At 38.1% G+C, this 21,411-nt stretch overlaps 1 protein-coding gene across 1 annotated transcript in view; it reads left to right on the forward strand.

The window, feature by feature from the left end:
* The first annotated feature begins 1,528 nt into the window (after window positions 1-1,528).
* ANO3 (anoctamin 3) overlaps window positions 1,529-21,411 on the forward strand; it is a 423,263-nt gene continuing 403,380 nt past the window's right edge. The window contains exon 1 of the mRNA XM_055423747.2: window positions 1,529-1,800. Within this exon, the coding sequence (XP_055279722.2) occupies window positions 1,647-1,800 (154 nt within the window). The 5' untranslated portion in view covers window positions 1,529-1,646. The remainder of the gene's footprint in view (window positions 1,801-21,411) is intronic.

Consider the following 21,411-nt stretch of genomic DNA (forward strand, 5'->3'; position numbering starts at 1 on the left):
AATTACCAAATTATACAGCAGTTTTGTTTTGTTAATCTTTTGAGGAACCTCCATAGTGTTGTCCATAGTTCAGTTCAGTTCAGTTCATTTCAGTCGCTCAGTCGTGTCCGACTCTCCGCGACCCCATGAATCACAGCACGCCAGGCCTCCCTGTCCATCACCAACTCCCGGAGTTCACTCAAACTCATGTCCACAGAGTCGGTGATGCCATCCAGCCATCTCATTCTCTGTCGTCCCCTTCTCCTCCCGCCCCCAACCTTTCCCAGCATCAGAGTCTTTTCTAGTGAGTCAACTCATCGCATGAGGTGGCCAAAGTATTGCAGTTCCAGCTTTAGCATCAGTCCTTCCAATGAACACCCAGGATTGATCTCCTTTAGAATGGACTGGTTGGATCTCCTTGCAGTCTAAGGGACTCTCAAGAGTCTTCTCCAACACCACAGTTCAAAAGCATCAATTCTTCGGCTATCAGCTTTCTTCACAGTCCAGCTCTCACATCCATACGTGACCACTGGAAAAACCATAGCCTTGACTAGACGGACCTTTGTTGGCAAAGTAATGTCTCTGCTTTTTAATATACTATCAAGGTTGGTCATAACTTTCCTTCCATAGTAGCTGTACTAATTAACATTCCTCCAACAGTACACAGTGTTCTTCTTCTCCTTTTTTTTTTTTTTTTCTGTATCCTGCCTGCATGTTATTTCTTGTGTTTTTGTTTTGTTTTCTTTGGTAATAGCCATTCTAATGAATGTGAAGTGGTATCTCATTGTGGTTTTATTTGCCTTTGCCTGATGATTAGCAACGTTGCACACCTTTTCGCTTAATTGTTGACCATTTGTATGTTTTCTTGGGAAGACATGCAGGTTGTTTGCCAGTTCTTTAACTGGATTCTTTTGCTGCCAAATTGTATGAATTCTTTGTATATTTCAGATGTTAACACACTTTCAGTTACATGGTTTACAAATGTTTTCTCCCATTCCATAGTTTGCCTTTTCATTTTGTTGATTTTATTTTTGTTGTGCAGAACTTTTTAGTTTAACTCACCATTTAATCTCCACTATCACAAGCATATTTCAGTAAGCATGAAGACTACAGTCTCACAATCCTGACCGAGGAAATATAATTTAGAATTAACTTCCTTCCAAATTAAGACATTCCTCTGATGTGCTGCCCAGTGGAATAAAGTTGCATTGTCTGACAGTACTTAGCCCCACCCAGCTGCTCTTTTGTGTACAGATATGTGAAGGAGACCTAATACCAAGTTACTAAAAGCATCTCTCTGCAGCCTTGCCTGTATCTTCACTTAGCTCATTTTACTTTCTGTTGCAGCCTCTCTGAGATAGGGTTAGCACTGCTATCATTTAAAGGCAGCAAGATTATCTTCAAGAAAAACAGCTCTAAAATCCATCCATCCTATTGACGTCAATTGCTTAGGAAGGGATTGAATACAGAAAACTTCGTAGAAAGTCAGCTCTGCATGTTTTATCTCTTTTATATTTCCAAGTGAAAACAATTACTAGAAAGCCTGGGGTGTTGCTGATTATAAAACAGTGATTTTCCCCTTCCTGTGATTTTTAAAAATTCAGTAGTTTGAACTAACTGAATCAAAGTTTAAACTTTGATTTATATAGCTGTATAAGAATTTTGCAATGTCAACTGTGAAGTTTGAATTGGATAATCTTTCTCCTGAAGGATTCAGACATGAGCGTGCTTCCAGCTCAGATTTTACTTTAACCTGCTTGACTGAACTTTCTGGTGATTCTAGTCAATGGGAACTTCAGCACTCCAATTCTGTCCCTGTTGGTAAGCTAAACTTTAGATTGTATTTTTGAGTATCTTAACTTATATCTGTACTTTTAAATGCCAGATGTGTAAAAAGTAAATCTTGATGTCATTTACTTTGCAGTGGTGTAACTGACGTCAATTTTAGTTTCTTGAGTTATTTTTTCCTGAAATATATAAATACTTTTTATTAAAAAGAATAGAGGGTTTGCCAATAGAGTAAAATGTCAGAAAACAAATTCAATGAACTAAAAAAATGTTAATGGTGAAGTAGAATTTGTTTGTCTGAACACTCAAATCTATCATGGCTTAGTTTTGTTTGGGATGACTGATGAAATTAGGGGATTTATCCATAAACTGCAAAAAAAAAAAAAGTCCTTCCATCTTTCATTCCTCTTTTTTATTTCTGTTTCCTTTTACATAATTATATCAAGGACAATATATGCTTTGCCTCTCTTTAAGAACAAGATAGTATTCCTTTTGATTTTGTTACTTTATTTGTATTATGTGTGAGCTGACAGTGTTAATAGAATTTAATGTGAAGAATTTCTTTTGTGATACCTTTGGGTATTACTTATCCAGAATTTCAGTTTTCCTTCTTACTTTGCAATTTTGAGTAAATAATGCTAGACACTTAATAGTTTGCATTCTTCAAAAATGTCTGAGGGTTTCATTTGGATGAACAGCTGTGAGATGTCAATAATAAATTTTTCTTTGTAGAAAAAAATTGTATAATAAATAATACTTAAATGTTATTCTAAAGAAAAACTATTATGATTTAGTTCTTTATCTTTACTCATAAAAATGACAGTGTAATATGAATGTAAAAGTTAAGCAAAGCCTTCATCACTCTGGTTGTTATTGGATATTAATCTTTGTCCAATGAAAAATATTTGCAAAAATAATAAATTCCATTTTGTAACCAGAGGGTTATTCCAAGAGAATTTGGCATGTTTATTTATTTTGAGATGTTTAAAAAGAAGCTTTATGTGACTCCCAACTAGTCGCTGATTTTTTTGTTCATAGATTCTTTGTCTTCTGTGGCTGTTTTATTATACTATAGGAAGTTCTATAGTCAGGATATATAACAATATTTTGTAAATTTTCTTTCCATTGTAAGAAAAGGGGTCCCTATGTTATTGTTTTTTTCTTAAATTGAGAATCTTCTTGAGCATTGAAACTACAATTTCATAAAGTGGAAAAATCAGTTCTTTATAAGTAAATGCAGCTTTATACAGGGAACTTAGGAAAAGACAATTTATAAACAAAGCATTTGCCAGTTCAATCATTTTTTTGCAAGGAAATTTAACTTATTTCATCTCTGTCATAGCACGTCTATTTGAGTGGATTGAACAGTTGTCTTCATGCAGCTGAGCTGCACATCTGTAGCTTAAGTGTAAACCCAGAGCCTGCAAGACACTTCCTCACTGATATCCTGGTAGTGCCTCAGACTCAAAACAACTAAGCAAAACTTCCTAAAAACTCCTCCTCCTTCTTATATCCTTTTTTTCCCTTTTAGTCAATAACTGCTTAGCATATATTGCAGTATAAAGTTTGTGTTTAGTTGTATGCATATTAGTTTATTAATAATATTTGTTGTTTCTACCTCTTTGACAACCACTGTAGCCCTAGTACTCAGTAGGGTGCCTGGCAATAAAAGGTTCTTCATGTGACTCCCTGCCTGCATACCTAAGGGACTGAAAGATTGGCCCTCTTCATTCCCCCTAGTGCATGCACCTGTGTAGACTTCTAGTGATCTCACCTCCAGGTTCTCCTTAACAAGCCTCTTGCATATTGAGAGTCACATTTGTTGTTGTTTGGTTGCTCAGTCATGTCTGACTCTTTGCCACCCCATGGACTGCAGCTTGCCAGGCTTCCCTGCCCTTCACCATCTCCTGGAGCTTGCTCAAGCTCATTTCCACTGAGCTGGTGATGCCATGCAACCATCTTATCCTCTGTCGTCCCCTTCTTCTCTTGCCTTTGAACTTTTCCAGCATCTGGGTCCTTTCTAATGGGTTGGCTTTTCCCATCAGGTGGCCAAAGTATTGCAACTTCAGTTTTAGCATCAGTCCTTCGAAAGAATATTCAGGTTGATTTCCCTTAGGATTGACTGGATTGTTTTCATTGCTGTCCAAGGGACTCTCAAGAGTCTTCTCCAGCACCACATTTCAGAAGCATCAATTCTTTGATGCTCAGCCTTCTTTAAGGTCCAACTCTCACATTCATGCATGACTACTGGGAAAACCATAGCTTTGACTATATGGACCTTTGTTGATAAAGTAATATCTCTGTTTTTTAATATGTTGTCTGGGTTCGTCATAGCGTTTCTTCAAAGGAGCAAGTATTTTTTAATTTCATGACTGCAGTCATCATCTGTGCTTATTTTGGAGCCCAAGAAAATTAAAGACTGTCAGTGTTTCCGTTGTTTACCCATCTATTTGTCATGAAGTGATGGCACCAGATGCCATGATCTTAGTTTTTTGAATGTTGAGTTTTAAGCCAACTTTTTCACTCTACTCTTTCACCTTCATCAGGAAGCTCTTTAGTTTCTCTTCCCTTCCTTTCATAAGGGTGGTGTCATCTGCATATCTGAGGTTATTGATATTTCTCCCGGCAATCTTGATTCCAGCTTGTGCATTTCACATGATGTACTGTGTATATAAGTTAAATAATCAGGGTAACAATATACAGCCTTGAAATACTCCTTTCCTAAATTTGAACCAACTGTTGTTCCATGTCCAGTTCTAATTGTTGCATCTTGACTGGCATACAGGTTCCGCAGGAGGCAGATAAGGTGGTCTGGTATTCCCATCTCTTGATTTTCCACAGTTTTTTTGTGATCCACACAGTCAAAGGCTTTAGCATAGTCAATGAAGCAGAAGCAGATGTTTTTCTGGAATTCTCTTGCTTTTTTATATGATCCAACGGATGTTGGCAATTTGATCTCTGGTTCCTCCGCCTCTTCTAAATCCAGCTGGAAGTTCTTGGTTTACGTACTGTTGAAGCCTAGCTTGGAGAATTGTGAGCATTACTCTGCTAGCATGTGAAATGATTGCAATTGTGTGGTAGTTTGAACATTCTTTGGCATTTCCTTTCTTTGCGATTGGAATGAAAACTGACCTTTTTCAATCCTGTGGCCACTGCTGCATTTTCCAAATTTGCTGGCATATTGAGTGCAGCACTTTCACAGCATCATCTTTTAGGATTTTAAATAACTCAGCTGGAATTCCATCACCTCCACTAGCTTTATTCATAATGATGCTTCCTAAAGGCCCACTTTCACACTCCAGGATGTCTGGCTGTAGGTGAGTGATCACACCACCTGGTTATCTGAGTCATTAAGATCTTTTTTGTAAAGTTCTTCTCTACATTATTTCCACCTCTTCTTAATGTCTTCTGTTTCTGTTAGATCCATACCGTTTCTGTCCTTTTTTTTTGTCCATCTTTGCGTGAAATATTAGCTTGGTGTCTCTGATTTTCTTTAAGGGATCTCTAGTCTTTCCCATTCTATTGTTTTCCTCTGTTTCTTTGCATTGATCACTTAGGAAGGCTTTTTTATCTCTCCTTGGTATTCTTTGAACCTGTGCAGTCAGATGGGTATATCTTCCCTTTTATCCTTCGCTTTTTGCTTCTCTTCTTTTCTCAGCTTATTGTAAGACCTCCTCAGATAATCATTTTGCCTTTTTGCATTTCTTTTTCTTGGGGATGGGTTTGATCACCACCTCCTGTACAATGTTATGAACCTCCATCTATAGTTCTTTAGGCACCCTATCAGATCTAATCCTTTGAATCTATTTGTCACTTCTACTGTATCATCAGAAGGGATTTGATTTAGGTCATTTCTGAATGGCATAGTGGTTCCCTACTTTCTTCAGTTTAAGAAGACAGTCACATAGTCCTTCATAAGTACAAGTCTGACCTATTTTCACCTTTATTTACAATTTCTGTAATTCTTTGTGACTTCAGTTATAAACCTAGTGCTCTATGATCTAAATCTGATTTTTTCCAAAACTTTTCCAGCCTCATATAACCTACACATACCCAACAAGAATGTTTTTCACTTTAAATCAGTGTGCATATTATTCTTTCAAAATAATTTCCAATAATTCTTTTCCTCTGCCTCTAGTGAGATCTCACTGAGATAAAATACTGTTGTATCCCCAAATACCTATGATTAACTCTCTATATAAAGGAATTTTTCCTATTGCTAAACTTCTACAAAATGTTTGTTCATTGTGTTAAAATTTTCACATTCTAATTATTTTTATAAATACATATGCTCATGACTCTTCTCCTATTAGATTATGTTTCTCAAAGGTAATTGCCATTTCACAATTGTTTTTTGTGTCTGTGAATGATACACATACAATAAATATGATTCAGTAAATTGCCAATTAGTACCATATAGTTTGGACTTCCCTGGTAGATCAGCTGGTAAAAAATCTGCCTGCAATTCAGGAGACCCCTGTTCAGTTCCTGGGTCAGGAAGATAGCCTGGAGAAGGGATAGGCTACCCACTCCAGCATCCTGGGCTTCCCTGGTGGCTCAGACCTGGGTTCGATCCCTGGGTTGGGAAGATCCCCTGGAGGAGAGACTGGCAACCTACTCCACTATTCTTGCCAGGAGAATTTCATGGACAGAGAAACCTGGCAGGCTGTGGTCCATGGGTTCGAAAAGAGTGGTATGTGACTAAGCATATAACAGTATAGTTTATCTTTTAATGGATTTTATGTTATAGGTAGTATTTACTGAAATAAAATTATACATATATTTTAACAGCCAAAATATGTGGAAATTATTATACAATTTGTTGCCTGATAATAACAAGTACCTGGAATTTGTTTTTTATTTGAAATTTTTATGGAGCATTGAGCATTCTAGTCCCACGGAGAAGGCAATGGCACCCCACTCCAGTACTCTTGCCTGGAAAATCCCATGGACAGAGAAGCCTGGAAGGCTGCAGTCCATGGGGTTGCTGAGGGTCGGACACGACTGAGTGACTTCACTTTCACACTTCACTTTCATGCATTGGAGAAGGAGATGGCAACCCAATCCAGTGTTCCTGCCTGGAGAATCCCAGTGACGGGGGAGCCTGGTGGACTGCTGTCTATGGGGCCGCACAGAGTCGGACACGACTGAAGTGACTTAGCAACAGAGTACTCTAGAATCTGTTTTCTCACTGTGGCTTCTCTCCTTGCAGAGCATGGGCTCCAGGCACATGAACTTCAGTAGTTCTGGAACATGGGCTCAGTAGTTGCAGTTCCTGGACTCTAAAGCACAGGCTCAGTAGTTGTGGCACATGGGCTTAGTTGCTCCACAGCATGTGGGATCTTCCTGGACCAGGGATTGAACCTGAGTCTACTGCGTTGGGAGGTGGATATTTTACCCCTGAGCCATCAGGGAAGCCCAGCAGTGTGCTTTCAGTATGCATATGCACATACTCCTAGCATGGGAAAATAAAGTGTGAGATGAATGGTAGTTCCTAGAAGATTTTGTCAGTCAGTCAGTTCAGACAGTTCAGTCGCTCAGTCGTGTCTGACTCTTTGTGACCCCACGGACTGCAGTGCACCAGGCCTCCCTGTCCATCACCAACTCCCAGAGTTTTCTCAAACTCATGTCCATTGAGTCGGTGATGCCATCCAGTCATCTCTGATGTCCCCTTGTCTTCCCGCCTTCAAGCTTTCCTTGCATCAGGGTCTTTTCAAATGAGTCAGTTCTTCCCATCAGGTGGCCAAAGAATTGGAATTTCAGCTTCAGCATCAGTCCTTCCAAAGAATACTCAGGACTGATTTCCGTTAGGACTGACTAGTTGGATTTCCTTGCCACGTCCAAGGGACTCTCAAGAGTCTTCTCCAACACCACAGTTCAAAACCATCAGTTCTTCGGTGCTCAGCTTTCCTTATAGTCCAACTCTCACATCCATACATGACTACTGGAAAAACCATAGATTTGACTAGATGGACCTGTGTTGGCAAAGTAATGTCTTTGCTTTCTAATATGCTGTATAGGATGGTCATAGCTTTTCTTCCATGGAACAAGCGTCTTTTAATTTCATGACTACAGTCACCATCTGTAGTGATTTTGGAGCCCCCAAAATAAAGTCTGTCACTGTTCCCACTGTTTCTCCATCTATTTGCCATGAAATGATGGGACCAGATGCCATGATCTTAGTTTTCTGAATGTTGAGTTTTAAGCCAACTTTTTCACTCTCCTTTTTCATTTGCATCAAGAGGCTCTTTAGTTCTTCTTTGCTTTCTGGCATAAGGGTGGTGTCATTTGCATATCTGGGGTTATTGATATTTCTCCCGGCAATCTTGATTCCAGTTTGTGCTTCATCCAGCCCAGTCTAATATATTCTAGAATGTATGTGATTCAACTTTGAAGAAGTTTGTTAATTTTATTTAATCTAGAGCTGTGCATGTTTATTAGACCCAAAACACTTTTACATAGAATATTTCCAACATCCTGCAAGATTTGCTTTGAAGATTTAAAGAATACATTATGTAACTAATGAAATTATGGGAACTCTAATAAAAAATCAGGATAGGGTCCCACTAAGTCACCTCAAAGTATGCCACCTTGCTGCTGCTGCTAAGTCACTTCAGTCGTGTCCGACTCTGTGTGACCCCATAGACGGAGGCCCACCAGGCTCCCCCGTCCCTGGGATTCTCCAGGCAAGAACACTGGAGTGGGTTGCCATTTCCTTCTCCAATGCCACCTTAGACAAGGTTTTAACATCTCTTCTGGATGATTTTCCTAACCTATACAATAGGTGGGGAAATAGTGTCAGACTTGAATATTTTGGGCTCCAAAATCACTTCAGATGGTGATTGCAGCCATGAAATTAAAAGACGCTTACTCCTTGGAAGGAAAGCTATGACCAACCTAGAGAGTGTATTAAAAAGTAGAGACATTACTTTGCCAACAAAGGTCCGTCTAGTCAAGGCTATGGTTTTTCCAGTGGTCATGTATGGATGTGAGAGTTGGACTGTGAAGAAAGCTGATCACCAAAGAATTGATGCTTTTGAACTGTGGTGCTGGGGAAGACTCCTGAGTGTCCCTTGGACTGCAAGGAAGTACAACCAGTTCATGCTAAAGGAGATCAATCCTGGGTTTTCATTGGAAGGACTGATGCTAAAGCTGAAACTCCAATACTTTAGCCACCTCATGCGAATAGGTGACTCATTTGAAAAGACCCTGATGCTGGAAGGGACTGGGGGCAGGAGGAGAAGGGGACGACTGATGATGAGATGGCTGGATGGTATTACTGACTCAATGGACATGAGTTTGAGTAAACTCTGGGTGTTGGTGATGGACAGGGAGGCCTGGCGTGCTGTGATTCATGGAGTCTCAAAGAGTTGGACACGACAGCGACTGAACTGAACTGAACTGAGACAATATCTAAATAGATTAGTTGATCTTGAAGGCCACTGATATATAAAAAAGCTTAATAAAAACAGGTTTAGAACATTTCCAACACATCATTAAGCTTGGTAAAGCCAATAATATAAAAATAAGTAAAGATAAAGTGTATATTTATATGTAAGCTATAACAGTGAGTGTCAGCATGTGCAGTGAACTTCATAATTTTCAGAGCTCTTTTACATTCGAATTTTACAACCATGCTGTAGATGAAATTATCTTCTTATTCCCGTTTTACAAATAAAGAAACTGAATATCTAACAGTGAAATTTTAGTAAGTGGCAAACCAAGAACTTAAATCCAGGCTTTTTCCAATTCCACCTGTTATTGCCACTATGCTACTACAGTAAAAGTACCACTATTGCTGCTATGAATATAATGAAAAATATGAAAAACATCAATATTTACTATGTTAATTGCTTTTCAGACACTTCTAATCTCATTTTATTCTTCCAGTACTGTTCAGAAGAATGGAGAGATTCAATAGTATTGTAATCACCTGTCATATTTCAAATATAGTTTTTCAATTAAGAATGGTTGAGCTCATATCTTTGCAAGAAAAAAATATGACAAGTAACTTGTTAAGCTAGGAATGACTACTTGTCCTACAGAAATTAACTGTTAACATGGTGGTTTTAAATAATTAGTACGTTCATTTCAAATGTGTTCTATATATTTGGTGAAGCACAGAATCTTTTAATAGTATTAATCATTTTAAATCATTTTTTCCTGTCTAAATTAGGAAGCTTATTCAATTCTAATGATTTCTGGTAAACTAATCCTAACTTTTGACCAACGATCATTAAATACTAGAAGCTGACATGACTGCTATACTTTAAAAAATTGGCTTTGAGTTATTTCCATAAGAAACTTGCTGCAGACGAATGGATAAGAAAGCTTTGGTACATATACACAATGGAGTATTACTCAGCCATTAAAAAGAATGCATTTGAATCAGTTCTAATGAGGTGGATGAAACTGGAGCCTATTATACAGAGTGAAGTAAGCCAGAAAGAAAAACATCAATACAGTATACTAACGCATATATATGGAATTTAGAAAGAGGGTAACCTTAACCCTGTATCAGTTCAGTTCAGTTCAGTCGCTCAGTCGTGTCTGACTCTCTGCGACCCCATGAATCACAGCACGCCAGGCCTCCCTGTCCATCACCAACTCCCGGAGTTCACTCAAACTCATGTCCACAGAGTCGGTTTTGCCATCCAGCCATCTCATTCTCTGTCGTCCCCTTCTCCTCCCGCCCCCAACCTTTCCCAGCATCAGAGTCTTTTCCAGTGAGTCAACTCGTCGCATGAGGTGGCCAAAGTATTGCAGTTTCAGCCTTAGCATCAGTCCTTCCAATGAACACCCAGGACCGATCTCCTTTAGAATGGACTGGTTGGATCTCCTTGCAGTACAAGGGACTCTCAAGAGTCTTCTGTATGAGACAGCAAAGGAGACACAGGTGTATAGAACAGTCTTTGGGACTCTGTGGGAGAGGGTGAGGGTGGGATGATTTGGGAGAATGGCATTGAAACATGTATATTATCATATGTGAAATGAATCACCAGTCCAGGTTTGATGCATGATACAGGATGCTCGGGGTTGGTGCACTGGGATGATCCAGAGGGAGGATATGGGGAGAAAGGAAGTGGGAGTGAGGTTCAAGAAGGGGAACACATGTACACCTGGGGCGGATTCATGTCAATGTATGACAAAACCAACCAATAGAATATTGTAAAGTAATTAGCCTCCAATAAAAAAAAAAGAAAAAAGAAGAAAAAAAAGAAGAAAAAAGAAGAAAAAAAAGAAGAAAAAAGAAAAAAAAAGAGACTTGCTTCCTTCTCTAAATTTTTATTTTTTAAAAATTCAGATGTCTTACCAAGGTGCTGGTGTATTGTGCATTTACAGTAACATTTTGAGGCAAACAAACATCCTTTCTGCTTTCTTTTGTTTGTAGCTGAGGATTAACTTGAAATTATTTATTCAGTCATACTGCTACTTAATACCAAAGATGAAGATGAGAAGCTGGGTCTCATGATTTCTCATCTATTGCATTTCAAACTAAAGTAGTTATCTTCCCTCAAAGATTTCTTAGTATCATGATACTAAGTGAAAATAAACCTACTCCACTGAAGTATAACTGAGACATAAAACAATTAATTATTGTGCTTTCCTTAGAAAACAGATTTTAAGGACTCATATGATCGATGCTTTTGAACTGTGGTGTTGGAGAAGACTCTTGAGAGTCCCTTATACTGCAAGGAGATCCAACCAGTACATTCTAAAGGAGATCAATCCTGGATGTTCATTGGAGGGACTGATGCTAAAGCTGAAACTCCAATACTTTGGCCACCTCGTGCGATGAGTTGACTCACTGGAAAAGACTCTGATGCTGGGAAAGGTTGGGGGCGGGAGGAGAAGGGGACGACGGAGAATGAGATGGCTGGATGGCATTACCGACTCTGTGGACATGAGTTTGAGTGTACTCCGGGAGTTGGTGATGGACAGGGAGGCCTGGCGTGCTGTGATTCATGGGGTCGCGGAGAGTCGGACACGACTGCACGACTGAACTGAACTGAACTGATGATCTCAACAAATCTGTCTTTTCAAGAGCATTGCACCATTCAGTAGTAATCAGAGGAATAAACATAAACCCATGATAAATATTACACAGTATCCCCATCAAACAACATAATCACATACACAGGCACACATGTACATACACATGCACTGACACAGACACAGTCACTGTGTCTTTTAGAGAATTTTACGTTATTTTGTTGGAAGTGTTCTGGAACCCAGAAATGACTGACCACTTTGCTGAAATTCTAGTTGTGCGAAGCATAAAAACAATCTTTTTATCATCATGGGTGGTTTGGGCTTTTCTCAAATGGGCTTTTCAGTGATTTTTTTTTTTGTCTCAAAAAATTAAGAGCATCACTACTAAGGATATTCAAGGGAATCCAAAGAATAGGCTCTGTGTTCTCTGACCTTGGGATATGAGGATAAGCATCCAACTAATGTCAGCCCAGAAGACTATCTCTGATCAAAAAGTAGAAGACAGGCCACTCTACAAAAAGAGTTTTGTTCAGTTAGAAGTAATAAGAGGTACTAACTTTTTGAGATGCTTAGAACTATGACCAGCTGCCACATGACTAATTATAGTTATACAAACATCACCAACTGTTCGTTTTTATTAAATGTCTGCTCTGTGTCCAACTCTCTGCCAGTCTCTGTGAGAAATGTACTTGGAAGGCCCAATGTCTGCTCTAAATTGTGCTCTCTAAATCTGGTTATGAAAAAATCCATATGTATGATTGAAACAGGTTACTGTCTCATCCTGCCAGTGTCATTCAGGGCAGGAACCTATGAACTGGGAGGACAGTGTTTTTAGAGAGGTAGTTCTTAAAGCCAAAGTGTAGCCCACAGAGCACTTGCATTAGAATCTTGTAATATGTGAATATTCTTGGATCCCATCCCAGACCTATTACATGTACACTCTGTGGTTATAATACAGAAATCTAGATTTTAGAACCTTCTCACATGATGACTTTATACACCAAAGGTTGAGAACCAATGTTTTTGTCAATAGCAAAGACAGGTTTATTGGCAAAGGCCCCTTTTGGTGATCACTGTATTATGGCATTTTTTTTTCCAGATAATTTCTGATCATAATGATTTACAATCAATTAGAACTCTTTTGTCAGCAACTTTTGTTTAATGGCTTTTGATCCATTTATATACTTGCCAAAGTGTCTTCCTATTTTTCTTACACCTACACATCACCCTCAGATAAATTCAGATTCATATCCTTCTAAAAAGTCCTTCTTTTCATCTTTCATATAAAATATTTCATTTTCTCTATATTGGAGGTTCCTTATACCCATTTCTATGACACTGATTGCAATTTTTGCATTTAATCTTGCATTTAAATGGGTATAGCTTTCAATGTAGTTTTGTCAAATAGAGAATAAACTTCTACAAGATAAGAGACATGTACTTCTCTTCCCTCAAGAGGGACCAACAGAGAGCTGTGTGAACAGAAGGGCCTGCATTACTTGTTCCTAATATTACTTTACAAAGATGAACCAACTGATAGAAATCTTCACTTCCTTTGTGTAATGTTTTAATATAACTCTGATCTCCTAATGGCTCTGCCTAGGGACTGAACTGAGGGACCTTCAGCTCATTCTGTCTCAAGAAGAGCAATCTAGGTTCATATAATATGTGTACTTTGGCTGCCCTGGTAAAATGAAAAGTTAATGCTAATGTGATGTTGTAAAATGAAATAACCCCAACAACCATCATTTTGTTAGATGCTTGGTGAAAATATTCTACTAGGAATTGAGTACAAAAAGTGGCCTTTCTATATTCCACATATAAGGGATGACATGATATTTCGCCTTCTCGGTCTGACTTAATTCACAAAAGGGGTGATACAAATGAACTTACAAAACAAAAGCAGACTCACAGACTTTGAAACTGAAAAAGAGCTTATGGTTGTCAGGGGTTGGGGCGGGGGAGGATAGGGGGAAGGGATATTTAGGGACTTTGGGATGGGCATGTACACACTGCTATATTTAAAATGGATAATCAATAAGTACCTAGTGTACAGCACAGGGAACTCTGTTCAGTGTTATGTGGCAGTCTGGATGGGAGAGGGGTTTTGGGGGAATAGATCCATTCATATGTATGGCTGAGTCCCTTCACTGTTCACCTGAAACTCTCACACAACGTTTGTTAATTGATTATACCCCAGTACAAAATAAAAGTTTTTTTTTTGAAGTGGCCTTTCTGATAACATACAAGGAGTGCTTACGTGGCCATTGCATTAGTACATAATAATTGGTGGACTTCACTAAAATGAATAGAGATAAAGATAGTTGCTGATATATAGATATCTCTTCTCAAATGATTTCTGGTGTCTTGTCTTCCTGATACCAGATGAAAAAAAATTTTACTTCAATTTTTTGGAATAAGTCTCAGTACCTTGGCTTACCCAGCATTTTATTTTATTTTTTTAAATCAAGACTTGTATTTTGCCTACATTCTCTTATAGGAGTTTTATAGTTTCTGATCTTATGTTTAGATCTTTAATCCGTTTTGAGTTTACTTTTGTGTATGGTGTTAGGGAGAGTTCTAGTTTCATTCTTTTACAAGCGGTTGACCAGTTTTCCCAGCACCACTTGTTAAAGAGATTGTCTTTTCTCCGTTGAATATTTTTGCCTCCTTTGTCAAACATAAGATGTCCATAGGTGTGTGGATTTATCTCTGGGCTGTTCTATTGATCTATACTTCTGCCTTTATGCCAGTACCATACTGTCTTGATGACTGTGGCTTTGTAGTAGAGCCTGAAGTCTGGCAGGTTGATTCCCCCAGTTCCATTCTTCTTTCTCAAGATTGCTTTGGCTATTCAAGGTTTTTTGTATTTCCATACAAATTGTGAGATTATTTGTTCTAGCTCTGTGAAAAATACCATTGGTAACTTGATAGGGATTGCATTTAATCTATAAATTACTTTGGGTAGTATACTCATTTTCACAATATTTATTCTTCCAATCCATGAACATGGTATGTTTCTCCATCTATTAGTGTCCTGTTTGATTTCTTTCACCAGTGTTTTATAGTTTTCTGTATATAAGTCTTCTGTTTCTTTAGGCAGATATATTCCTAAGTATTTTATTCTTTTCATTGCAACCGTGAATGGAATTGTTTCCTTAATTTCTCTTTCTATTTTCTCATTATTAGTGTATTAGAATGCAAGTGATTTCTGTCTGTTGATTTTATATCCTGCAAATTTACTATATTCTTTGATTAGCTCTAGTAATTTTCTGGTAGAGTCTTTAGGGTTTTCTGTGTAGAGGATCATGTCATCTGCAAACAGTGAGAGTTTTACTTCTTCGTTTCCAATTTGGATTCCTTTTATGTCTTTTTCTGCTCTGATTGCTGTGGCCAAAACTTCCAAAACTATGTTGAAGAGTAGTGGTGAGAGTGGGCAGCCTTGTCTTGTTCCTGACTTTAGGGGAAACGCTTTCAATTTTTCACCATTGAGGATAATGTTTGCTGTGGGTTTGTCATATATAGTTTTTATTATGTTGAGGTATGTTCCTTCTAATCCCACCTTCTGGAGGGTTTTTTATCATAAATGGATGTTGAATTTTGTCAAAGGCTTTCTGTGCATCTATTGAGATAATCAATCATATGATTTTTATTTTTCAGTTTGTTAATGTGGTGTATTACATTGATTGATTTGCGGATATTGAAGAATCCTTGCATCTTTGGGATAAAGCCCACTTGATTGTGATGTATGATCTTTTTAATGTGTTGCTGGATTCTGATTGCTAAAATTTTGTTAAGGATATTTGCATCTATGTTCATCAGTGATATTGGCCTGTAGTTTTCTATTTCTGTGGCATCTTTGTCAGGTTTTGGTATTAGGGTAATGGTGGCATCAGGCAACCCACTCCAGTGTTCTTGCCTGGAGAATCCCAGGGACAGGGCAGCCTGGTGGGCTGCCATCTATGGGGTCACACAGAGTTGGACATGACTGAAGTGACTTAGCAGCAGCAGCAGAAGGCCTCATAGAATGAGTTTGGAAGTTTACCTTCCTTAGCAATTTTCTGGAAGAGTTTGAGTAGGATAGGTGTTAGCTCTTCTCTAAATTTTTGTAGAATTCAGCTGTGAAGCCGTCTGGACCTGGGCTTTTGTTTGCTAGAAGATTTCTGATTACAGTTTCAATTTTCGTGCTTGTGATGGGTCTGTTAAGATTTTCTATTTCTTCCTGGGCAAAACATTCTCCAACATAAATCACAGCTGGATCCTCCATGACCCACCTCCCAGAATATTGGAAATAAAAGCAAAAATAAACAAATGGGAGCTAATTGAAATTAAAAGCTGCTGCACAGCAAAGGAAACTATAAGCAAGGTGAAAAGACAGCCTTCAGAATGGGAGAAAATAATAGCAAATGAAACAACTGACAAAGAATTAATCTCAAAAATATATAAGCAACTCCTGCAGCTCAGTTCCAGAAAAATAAATGACCCAATCAAAAAATGGGCCAAAGAACTAAACAGATGTTTCTCCAAAAAAGACATACAGATGGCTAACAAACACATGAAAAGATGCTCAACATCCCTCATAATCAGAGAAATGCAAATCAAAACCACAATGAGGTACCATTTCATACCAGTCAGAATGGCTGCTATCCAAAAGTCTACATGCAATAAATGCTGGAGTGGGTGTGGAGAAAAGGGAACCCTCTTACACTGTTGGTGGGAATGCAAACTAGTACAGCCACTATGGAGAACAGTGTGGAGATTCCTTAAAAAAACTGGAAATAGAACTGCCATATGATCCAGCAATCGCACTCCTGGGCATACACACCAAGGAAACCAGAACTGAAAGAGACACATGTACTCCAATGTTCATCGCAGCACTGTTTATAATAGCCAGGACATGGAAGCAACCTAGATGTCCATCTGCAGATGAATGGATAAGACAGCTGTGGAACATATACACAATGGAGAATTACTCAGCAATTAAAAAGAATACATTTGAATCAGTTTTAATGAGGTGGATGAAACTGGAGCCTATTACACAGAGTGAAGTAAGCCAGAAAGAAAAATACCAATACAGTATACTAATGCATATATATGGAATTTAGAAAGATGGTAACGATAACCCTGTATACGAGACAGCAAAAGAGACACAGCTGTATAGAACAGTCTTTTGGACTCTGTGGGAGAGGGTGAGGGTGGGATGATTTGGGAGAATGGCATTGAAACATATATATTATCATATGTGAAAAGAATCGCCAGTCCAGGTTCGATGCCTGATACAGGATGCTCGGGCTGTTGCACTGGGATGACCCAGAGGGATGGGATAGGGAGGGAGAAGGAGGGGATTTAAGATGGGGAGCACATGTACACCTGGGGCGGATTCATATCAATGTATGACAAAACCAATATAATATTGTAAAGTGAAAAAAAATTAAGACTTGTAGTGAAATGTTTATGATAATGTTCTTAGGTTGACATAATGATCCATAGCCTTAATCTTTATTCATAAAACTGTTTTTGGAAAGCAGTTGACAGGAAGCTCTCTCTAAAGTAATGGGTGTGTTCATATCTGAGGTATGGAGTCACACATGCTACCTAATAATTTATGACCAATTACAGAAAATGTACTTAGGTACTGCAGCTTGTGTGTATTATCTCTTTACAATAGATTCAATATTTTCTTACAGCTAATCAATCTCACTTCAACTCCAGTGCTCTTTTTTTTTTTTCTTTTTAAAGCAGGAGATAAAGTAGTGGGGTACAGATGTACACTGTGAATTAACGAAGTCTGCATATATGGGTGTATTTGCATGTGTAAAGGTAGAAACAAAATTGAAAATCACTATTCTTAGAGATATAAGCAGGAGGATAGAGGTCCAGGAGTAAACTATTCTGGAAAGAAATTTGACATTATTTTTCAGATGGATTTCAAATCATATATAGCTTTGATTCAGAAATACAACTTCTAAGAATTTGTTTCAGATAAAATCAGGGACATACACAGAAATAATGGAGCAAAAACGCTCATTGTAGTGTTGCTTTGAATAGAGATAATGAGAACTAAGAGTCCCACAGTGTTGAATTCATTAAACAATTAAACTGTAACATATCTCCCAAGAAGGAATGTTAGAGATTCATAAAATAAGTAATGAAGAAAATGCTGTTGGTAATGGAAAATGCTCAAGGCATAACATTAAATGAGGTGATAAAATTATATACAGATGTTTTGTACAGATTTTGTGTAGATATTTATAATTACATGAGATTTGAGCAAAAAATACAAGTAAAACATACCAAAATAGTAAAATCTGTTAGTCCTGAGGGTTAGGATCCCAATAAAATTTACCTCTTTTTGTTGTATGCTTTCCAAACTTCCTTGATTAATCATGTATTACTTTTACAATGATAAAAAGGAGTTACATATGAATGCATATCAGGAGTATAATCGTTTTCATATACTTAAGAAAAATGAGAAAAAGCTTACATGAAAATAGACATCAGTTCAGTTTAGTCGCTCAGTCGTGTCCGACTCTTTGCGACCCCATGAATCACAGCACACCAGGCCTCCCTGTCCATCACCAACTCCCGGAGTTCACTCAAACTCATGGCCATCGAGTCGGTGATGCCATCCAGCCATCTCATTCTCTGTCATCCCCTTCTCCTCCTGCCCCCAATCCCTCCCAGCATCAGAGTCTTTTCCAGTGAGTCAACTCTTTGCATGATGTGGCCATAGAGGGAGCTAAATTGTGCCATAGTCCTTGGCTAAATATAGTTTTCTTAATATTTGAGAATTTTCAAGTCTCCATTTGACTCTCACAGCATTTCCAAAACCCTCTATTCCAATCTCATCTTCATGCTGGGGCCTTAACATAGAGGCCCACATGAAAACATTAGATATTTAAGACACTTGTTCAGGATGTTGAGGATAGTCATCTTTAGCACTGTTTTTGCTGTCATTGTTCTCCCCAGCCCTCCAAATACCTAACCTTATTTCCAACAAAATTATTCTATATATAGAAATAGCCACTATGCACACATCAATGGACATTTACCATATCCAGGTAAAACTGCAACTGGCACTTTTATGAGCTTCATTATACTTTACTTTCTCAGAAGAAGAAATCATTTTACAACCTTTCAAGTGAGAGGATATTTCAGGGAAGACAAAGGGGCATTCAACAAACTGGTGCCCCATCTACTTAAAGGTTGGAGTTAGCAGAAAGGAAAGAAGGGATAAATAATGATGGTTGTAGGCATCAAAATGTCTGTGGGCATCAAAAGCTAACAATAAGAGAGAAGAGAAAGGGCCATGTGTTAAAAACTGTAACAATAGCAAAAGTATGGAAATCAACAGGAAGATAATTATACAATGGAGAGAGAATATTTTTATGTATCAGGGTCTGTTGAAACTCAGAGATTTGTTAGGAAGATATTTTATATCTAATAGAATCATTGAATTAAGTTGATAAATAGGCTCTAAACTAAGTTTTCAGAAAAAAAAATCATAGAACATACTGATGTTTTAGCATGAAAAGTGAGACATATCTGTTGTCAACTCCAAACATGTGCTACTTTTGCTGATATGCCCAAACTTTCACTTATCCTCCAACTCTGGCATTACACAGAAAATCACTCAGTAAACAGGAAAAGTATACAGTGCTACCTCTCCAACCCAAAACTGTGCCCTAATTGGTTTCTGATTAAATCACTGCTGAACCCCTTGCACTGGGGGTGGAATGAACCCCACACAGGACCCATTGCCTGAGAGTAGGCAATGCACAGATTCATCAAGAGAAGGCCACTCTGAACTTGTTTCCTCATTTGAAAGACAAGGGACTTGGACCTTTTCTCAAAGATGCTTTGATTTTTTCATAAGCATTTGGTTAAGAAATAATAAGGGTCTTTGAGGGTCTACAAAGTCCTGCAAGTCATCATACATTTGGAATATTTATTGCTTAATATAAATTTGCACACTGGAGAAACTCATCATTGGCTTCTGATCTCCCATGTCCTGTGGCTATGCTCTCACCCTTACTCTTGTGCCTTTTCAAAACTCATGGTGCTGCCTGACTCAGGGGTACTTTTCTTCTGAACCGAGGGCATTGGAGAAACCATTGCTTATCCCTTGAGTCAGCTCTGGTGGATGCTATTATTGATAGTGGCATTTTGCCTGTTCTTAGATGACCAGTGAACTCTACTCTCTTGTTTCCCATATTTGTATCTTACACATTCTGAAATTTGAACTTTTTGCTTGTTCTTTGCTTATCTTTGTGCTTTGTTCTTTGCTTTTGCTTGTTCTTTGCTTTTCCTTGGTTTGTAATTTGAGTGCTCAAAACTCAAATATACTTGTTCGTGTTATGTGAAAATTCTGTGCAGAAAGTTCTTGCTTCAGTTTATGAGTAGAAAATACAAACCATAATGATAATCTTAGATTAATAGTTTTATTTTATATTTCTTGTAAGTAAATCCAAAAGTTGCTAGCATTTATTTTTGTAATTTTTTGAACTATGCATTTAAACTAAACAACAACTTCTTGGTATGGGAGTTGTCTACCTAGAAATGGAACTTAGCAGATAATCTGGTACCCTATATAAAGTAAAATTGTTATTCATCATATAAAGCAATAGAGAGGCAGTCACTTTAGACCCTAGAATCAAGCTAGAGTCCAGAGGTTGCTCTATTTCTTAGTTATGTGACTTAAAAAAATTTCAGTGAATCTCTGTGTGTTTCTGTTTCCTCATATAAGGGTGTAAAAAAAATCTCTGCTTCACAGAATAGTTAAGAATGAGAGTGAAAGTTCGTCAGTTGTGTCCAACTCTTTGTGTCTCCATGGACTGTACAGTTCATGGAATTCTCCAGGCCAGGATACTGGAGTGAGTAGCTGTTCCCTTCTCCAGGGAATCTTCCCAACCCAGGGATTGAAACCAGGTCTCCCACATTGCAGGCAGATTCTTAACCAGTTGAGCCACCAGGGAAGCTGAAGCCTGTAAAAAAATTTCTATTTCACAGAATAGTTAAGAATAGTAAGTGAAATAATACAAAAAAAAAAAAAAAACATTTAGCACAATGCTTAGCAGTTAGCCTATAACTAGTAAGTATCTGGGCTTCCCTGAGCTTTAGTTAAGAATAGTAAGTGAAATAATACCAAAAAAGCATTTAGCACAATGCTTAGTAGTTAGTCTATAACAAGTAAGTATCTGAACTTCCCTGCTGGCTCAGATGGTAAAGAATCTGCCTATAATGCAGGATACCTGGGTTGGATCCCTAGGTTGGAAATATCCCTTGAAGGAGGGCATGGGAACCCACTCTAGTATTCTTGCCTGGAGAATCCCCCATGGACAGAGAAGCCTGGTGGGGCTACAGTTCATGAGGTCACAAAGAGTCGGACATGACCAAGCAACTAAGCAGACACAGTAAATGTTTAGAAAATTTTGCTATTTTAAGTACATTATACAAGGTAACAAGGTAGGTTATAGACTATCATGGTGTTCCACAATATAATGACTGACCATGTTCTGGGGATTGTAATCCATATGAGACAAATTGTAGAATCTGTGTAGTGAGAACTGAGCTTCTCAACTTAGGTACAGTTTTCCACAGGGATATATGACTGTACAGAGAATTAACATCACACATTTCAGGAGCATTTAT

The sequence above is a fragment of the Moschus berezovskii genome, chromosome 14 (assembly GCF_049115385.1).
Source record: "Moschus berezovskii isolate FMDL1 chromosome 14, NW_MosBer_1.0, whole genome shotgun sequence".
Lineage (NCBI taxonomy): Eukaryota > Metazoa > Chordata > Mammalia > Artiodactyla > Moschidae > Moschus > Moschus berezovskii.